The sequence below is a fragment of the Lampris incognitus genome, chromosome 1 (genome assembly GCF_029633865.1).
Source record: "Lampris incognitus isolate fLamInc1 chromosome 1, fLamInc1.hap2, whole genome shotgun sequence".
Lineage (NCBI taxonomy): Eukaryota > Metazoa > Chordata > Actinopteri > Lampriformes > Lampridae > Lampris > Lampris incognitus.
In genome coordinates this window covers 31,910,291-31,917,640 of record NC_079211.1, presented here as the reverse complement: position 1 = coordinate 31,917,640, position 7,350 = coordinate 31,910,291, and the positions used below count along the sequence as shown (strand labels likewise).

General features: G+C 38.9%; 1 protein-coding gene across 1 annotated transcript in view; it reads right to left on the bottom strand.

Moving 5' to 3' along the window:
• Positions 1 to 2,151: 2,151 nt before the first annotated feature.
• The window catches only part of tmem255a (transmembrane protein 255A), a 31,559-nt gene continuing 26,360 nt past the window's right edge, over positions 2,152 to 7,350 (bottom strand). Inside the window, exon 10 of the mRNA XM_056294131.1 lies at positions 2,152 to 2,292. Coding sequence (XP_056150106.1) covers positions 2,152 to 2,292 — 141 coding nt within the window. The remainder of the gene's footprint in view (positions 2,293 to 7,350) is intronic.

Here is a 7,350-nt window from a genome sequence, read left to right as displayed (position 1 = left end):
CCACATGCCACGAAGACCAGTATATTTTCAATACAATGCAAACCGATTTCAATTATCGATTCATTGTGTCTGCTGTGATGATCAGGGAAATCAGCAAGGGAAACTTGGGCCTCCTAACGCACAACCCCATAATGCACCACCCTGCTCCATCAATATTATTAGTAACCTACACCTAAACACGACCTGAACTTTAACCTGGATGAAGGTCATTTCACTCGTTAAATATTGTCATTAATTCTAACACAATTAATCAAAGACATCACATTTTGGAGTTTACATGTCACACCTGCATATGTTTGGCCCTCGGTTGAAAATCCTGCTTAGCATAAAGAATAGTTTTGACTTTACAATTGCAATTAATGCGTTGGCACTGAGATATTGTGCTGTGGCCATGATATTGTTATAGATTTGACTCCCAACTTATCTCTCAACAATAATGTGTCAAGAGTTATAGTCTCAGCTAAAATAAAAAACTATTATGCATGCCATCCAACACGTCCACACCAGAGCACGTGCAGCCTGCAGACTAATGTTGCTGATACCAGACAAACCAAAAGCAACTGGAAAACCTTATGAAATGTTCTTTCCAGAACCTCACATTAACAGTATATTGCTACATTATGGGGAAGATACAAGATGTTAATTATACAAAACAGCTTTTAATGGTAGAGAAAAAAAGTCACTTCATTAGCACGCCGTAACCCCTGAGAAAGTGCTCCTCAAACTCAAAAAAAAAGCAACTTTTAAAGCTGACAAAGACTGGTTTCGTGGACATGGTCCAAGTCTACATCCCTGCTACGATTTCTCTTGCTTGGAATAAAATACTTTTGGGGAAAAAAAAAAGATATTTTAGTCCAGGACTGGCATTGCCCAATCCCATGTCAATGAAACCAGTGCAGATTGCTTCCATGTTTTTACCTTACATCAAGACTGGCTACTGTTTATTTGTGACTAAGACTCAAAAGTTTTTAGTGTAATACTACTTCCAGATGAAGATCACATATACTTATTCCAATAGTGGTATTCAGTGAAAATACAATGATTAGGGTTAAGAGTGTAATGGTGCCGACTTCTCCACAGACAACTAGAATTGTTTACTCCATGAATACTTCTCTACAAAATCCTATACACCATCCTTCAAGGCATACCTGAACAATGAGTGAGACCATCATGGTTAATAGATGCTAGGATCTATGCATTGTATACCTTGTTTGTTGTAATAAAAGAGCAACTGTACAGCACACTGCTGCATAAATTATAAGCATGTTATACCTCCATTACAGCTGTCATCACCTTTGATAATGTGTAGTGAATCGCTATGTCATTTCTAAAGCAGCAACTGATTGGGCCTAGAAGTTTGTACAGTTTTTAGTTAACTAGCTGCCCAATTTGTGGATTCACAAAGGACACAGGAGTAGCAAAAAAAAAATATTGTGTTAATACCAAGTGGGGGTCCATGCATAGCACTCCAGATCAAGACATGGCAAACCGATCATCCTCACATGAAACTCCATGGACAATTATGGAACCCACTTGAGACTTGAGGCGTCACTACAGTAAAGTGAGGGGAACCTTAAACATGAGCTGGAAGGAGATGATTGTCCATGCACAGCTCACAAAGTCCAGGTGACAGTGAGGCGTGGCTCTGGAAGTCAGCTTGCATTAAGGCAGATGTGTAAACAGTCCTGGCATGTATGAAGTTGTCTCTTGATACACACACACACACACACACACACACACACACACACACACACACACACACACACACACACACACACACACACACAAAGTATGCCAAGTGTGGATCAGGTCAGGCTGATGTGAACCTTCGAATACATGTTGGGATGAAAGCGTGTCTTCCCAGCCGACCTCCTCATCCCTTCTGCTTTAATAAATGGCATTTACAGTCACAGGGAATGTGACTTATGCTCTTTTTTTTCTCTCGTTTCTCCCTGTTTGTCTTTGTACACATCTCAGTTCTGACATTGCTGCTCTGATAAGATAGTGGAAAGGCCAGTAGCAGCTTACATTCAAACTGGTTAACCAGTATAAAAAAACAAAACAAAAGTAAACAGCTAATCAAGGCCCTAGAGTTGCCATTTCAGCCGGCAAAGAGGGAAGGATGCCAGCCATTCTCTGCCAGTAACCAATTTAGGGGCTGTATGGTGGGGGCTTCTCATCCGGTGGGTAATAAGGAGGGGAATATCGTGGTGGGACCATAGTAGGCCACATGCTGGCTCCAGACTGGGAGTCATCCGACAGACCTGAGGAGTCAGGGAACATGCTGGAAGCCTATGGAAAAGGAAAGAAATATATTACTACTACACAGCAACAGGCTATTAGTGTATCATCCTTCTCAAGTGGCACTGATAAATTGAAGCTGCACCAACACAACACAATGGTAGTTTGTATGTAGGTGAAAAAAAGTACACCAATCCATTACACTGGACAACAAATTTTTTCAAACGATTTTCTTCCAGAATTTTGTTTTAGAGATTATGATAGACAATGTCAAGCTGAACACAAAAACAATTTCCGATTTGCTCTGTCAGGTAGGAATTCGGAGAAACAGTAAAATAACTTTTATTGAATTTAACATGTTTAATCGCATAATGATACTGACACATTGTGTTAGTTCAACTGAGCTTAAAATGTTTTGCAGCTGATTTTTGTTTGTACTCAGCATCTGGTGCCTCTCATGTCAGTGTCAAACAATAGTCGGCCAGCATTGATGGATTCTAGTTGCCCTGATACCTCTTTTCCATGGTTGCAATGTCCTGCTGAAACCTTTCACCATGTTCGTCACTGACTGCACCAAGATCAGCAGGGAAGAATTCCAAGTGTGAATGAAGAAAATGAATTTTCAATGACATGTTGCACTTCATGGTTTTGTATGCTTTAAGCATGTTGTCAAGCAGCTCGATGTAGTTTGGTGCTGTGCAGTTGCCGACAAAATTCTCAACAACATCCTTAAATGCCTTCCATGCTATTTTCTCTGGCCCCACTGGCAGATCTTCTAACTCCCTGTTATTGATGACCTGTCTGATTTGATAACCAACAAAACTGTCTACCTTAATCTTGGCATCAGTTATTCTTAGAAACGTCTGTCTCAAATAGTGAAATCCATCACCTTCTTTGTTCATTTCTTTCACAAAAATTTTCATCAGTCTGAGTTTTATATGGATAAGAGGCAGAAATATCTTTGTTGGGTTGACAAGTGGTTTATGCGCCACACTTTCTGCCTTAGAACGAAATGCTTACGGAGTGGCCAGTTCCTTTTAATGTAATGTGACTCTTTAGCATGGTTATCCCCTTCACAAAGGAAACAACAGTACTTTGTATATCCAAGCTGCATTCCTAGTAGCAGTGCCAATACTTTTAGATCACCACAGATGTTCCAGTCATAATTGTTGTACTGTATGTGTTTCAACAACAGTTCCATGTTATTGTAGGTTTCTTTCATGTGTACCGCACAGCCAGTGGATACTGAAGGGTGGACATTGCCATTGTGTAACAGGACAGCTTTCAGGATTAACATTGACAAATCTATAAAAAGACACCATTGTTGTTGGTCATGCACACAACCCAAAGCCACGAACAATCCATTAGTGTCCATGCAGAAACACAAGTTGTCAACCTGCATAAAGAGGTTTGTCAAATGTTCTTGATGGTTCCAAAAGATAGACATTTTTATACCCAGTGACAGCAAACCCCATCCTTGCAATCTTGAACCAAGTAGTTCTGCTTTAGCTTTTGACAAAGTCCTTGACCAGGTCATTTAATTCTGGCTGTGGTATCAGATGAGGATAACCAGGAATAAAGGGTTCAACATCTGGATCATACGTTGTGACATCTTCATCTGCCTCATCTAGGCTCCATGTCTCTGGTGGCTTCGGTACTGGCAAACTGTCATGTGGCACTGGTCTCATGGCTGAAGGAAAACTGGGGTATTCAATAGATTTCTTATTTTTAGTAGAGAAGGCAGATACATTGGTCAGACAGAAGTAACAGTCCGTCACATGATCCTTCTGTTCTCGCCATATCAGTAGGACTGCAAATGGCTGACTTACACGTACCTCTGAGCCAAGCTAGCCAACTATTTGGTGAGTTCATAAGTTTCGTTCTGTCATTTCAACATAGGATGATCAATGAAAAAACAATCCATTTGACAGTATTTAACTGTGGGGGGAGTTTTAATGTTGAAAACTCGTGTGTGCCTTTGAGTTTGTTCATGTCCTAAAAGCAGGGCTGCCAAGTCTCACCCTTTGGGAGTGAGAGTCACGCAATTATACCTCTTCACACGCTCACATGCCACACTTGCTATTTCACACGCTCATAAAAGTTTTCCCTTCACTTCTATATAATATTTCCACAATTTGCTATGCTACTTGCGGCTTGCCGTAGTTCGGGTCCGTCACTGGCTTTCCGGGGTGAGCCCGCCCTATTCTGCCTCTGATTGGCTGACCCAGATATTCTTACCCTAACCTTAACCAATCATCAGTCCTCATGCCTAAATCTAACCAACCCAATCAATGAAAGGCAACCACGAGTATCAACCAATCAGAGGCAGAGTAGGGCGGGTCATAGCATCAACGCCACGAAATAAAATAAAATAAAATAAAATAAAAGAGCTCCACAAGAAGAAGACCCCACTGAAGAAGAAGAAGAAGAAGAAGAAGAAGAAGAAGAAGAAGAAGAAGAAGAAGAGGAATAAGAAGAAAGAAAACGGTAGGTAACTGTTTGATTTTGATCATACGAAATAGTAAATACGTTAGTTTTATAGAATAAAATGCGTTATAGTCACTCAGTCTGAGCAGGAGTAATGTTACACAGGCTGCTGTGATATCTCGCAGTTAAAAAGGAAAATATTCGAACAGTCACTTGTCAGAGATCTGTAGAAGAACAATAGCTTTCCTTTTTGGTGAATGTCCTGTTTTTGGTTTCTCTTATACTTGGTTCACGGATAAATCTCTGAATGTGTTATTGAATGAAATTGATCTAATAGTTCTTGACATGAGGTGATGATTTTTTTAATAAAAACCAGGATGTGATTTATTTTGCCACATAGTCTAAATCTAAAATTCTAAACTTTTAACTTTCCAGAGCAGAAGTTTAGCTCAGTGTCTGTGCATGTTAGAACATTTGAGATCGGGTATGTCAATGTTTGTTGAAATGACTATTATGTCATTTGGTGGGTTTAACTAGGGTTGCCACCCATCCTCCAAAAAATTCCAGTTTGCAATTAGTATATGGAAAATATGTCATATTTCATGTTTTTCTCATTAAATAATTGTGGTTTTATGTTCCCAAAAAGGCATTAAAGGGTTAAAATTACTTAAGAAATACATGTAAATTTAATAGTTATGATCAGTATTGAAGATGGTCAAAAGACTTAATGCATTGAAAGTGAAAAAAAATATTCATGTGTAATATTTTTATAGCACTTTTAAGGAACTGAACATTTTTTGCACCGAGGGTAAAATGTCATGATTTTCTGGAGGGGTGCCCAAGGATTAAGGGAACTGCTTGAATTCATAGTTTGAGGCTTGTGCTCTGAACAAACAAAGAAATGCACTTTATTTTATTTTTTTATATTATTGTTGTGGTTCTGTATTCATTGACATTTTATAAATATATTTATTTTATTTGTCTAAATTCTTCTTGTTACAATTGTTTTCATTTCTACTTGTGCTGGTCAATTATGAACACTATATAAAATAGCAGGAAACTGGTTTTTAAGTTGCACAAATAATTGGGTTGAGAGGAGCTCCCTGAATACAAATGACAGAATAAGACTGAATAATGACATCCGACAGTCTAATTCTAATGTAGGCTTGGACTCTGTGTATTCTATTCTTTCTAGCAATTGACAATATTTCTTATGTGTTCACTATTCCGAGTAAAGAGAGAGAGCATGAGGAGGAGGCCAACATCACATTACAACATCACAACAGTCTAATCCTAATGTTAATTTAAGTTCAGATATTCCTCTAAATCCACCTTAAAAAAGGCCCATTTTTTTTGCCGGCGATACCGGCAAAAGTCCCCTCGCCAGAGTCTCACTCTTAACTTTTGTTGAAACTTGGCATCCCTGCCTAAAAGGCAATTCTTTTGTGTTATTGATTAGGTGCTTATGGAACTACTTAAGCTCTTTAGCCTTTTGGCTAACATTATAGGCTCTACACGGCAAGTGATGTATTTCCTTTGATAACAAACCAAGACCATGGGGTTAAAGGGCAGGTCCCGGTGGGGTATGCTTGTCTTTTATCTCCGGGTGGTCCGGTTGGGCTATGTTTAAATTACTATTGCACAACTGTTTTGAATTATGATTGACTCCACCCGTGCAGTTTGTTGCTGTAATCGAGACGGGTGCTTTCTTGTACTTTATGATGCCATTATTAAGTAAATTTGCCATTGTTTTTTTTTTTTCTCTCGTTGACTCTTAATCAGTGAATTGAAACATTGACTGGCGGCTTGTCCAGGGTGTCTCCCCGCCTGCCGCCCAATGACTGCTGGGATAGGCTCCAGCATCCCATGACCCCAAATTGGGACAAGTGGCTTGGATAATGGATGGATGGATGAATCATTGATTAAATATATGGATTATAGCTCAGAAAAACTACTTGTTAAAGGGACAATGGTTGAGATTAGGAGTGTGTACAATGATCTCAGGAAAAGCTGGGAAGCTTTGGGACGCTTGTGTTTTTTCTTTAGAGGATGACACTGAGGATAATAGGGAGGGTGGGGTTGATGTTTTTGCTTTTTGTCTTTACATTTTTATCTCTATTTATTTTGTCTTGTTTAGATGTATTAAGGTTGTCTATGCTTACACAGTTAATTCAAATGTATCACAAAATGTATAAATATGATTTTTCATATTTCCCCCTTCTATAAATCTAAATGGTGATACCTACACCTTCAACTTCAGAAACTAATGGTTGCCATATTAACTTTATCAGCTGGAATGTTAAGGGACTTAACCACCCTATCAAACGTAATAAAGTATTTCCCCATCTTTTACACCTGAAGGTAAACATCACTTTTCTTCACGAAACACACCTAAAAAATATAGACACCCTAAAATTAGGAAAAAAATGGGTCAGATAAATGTTCCATTGTAAATTCAATAGTAAAGCTAGGGGTACTGCAATACTTATCCATAAATCTACTCCATTTATTGTTTTTGATTTCACAGCTGACCCAAATGGTCATTATGTAGTTGTGACTGGCTCATTATTTCACACCCCTTTACCCGGTACTGACACTCGCTAATTAATACTTGGGGGAGCTATAAATGCTATTATGGATCTAGCATTAGACTGCTCCTCAATAAGACCCTCACCACCTTCA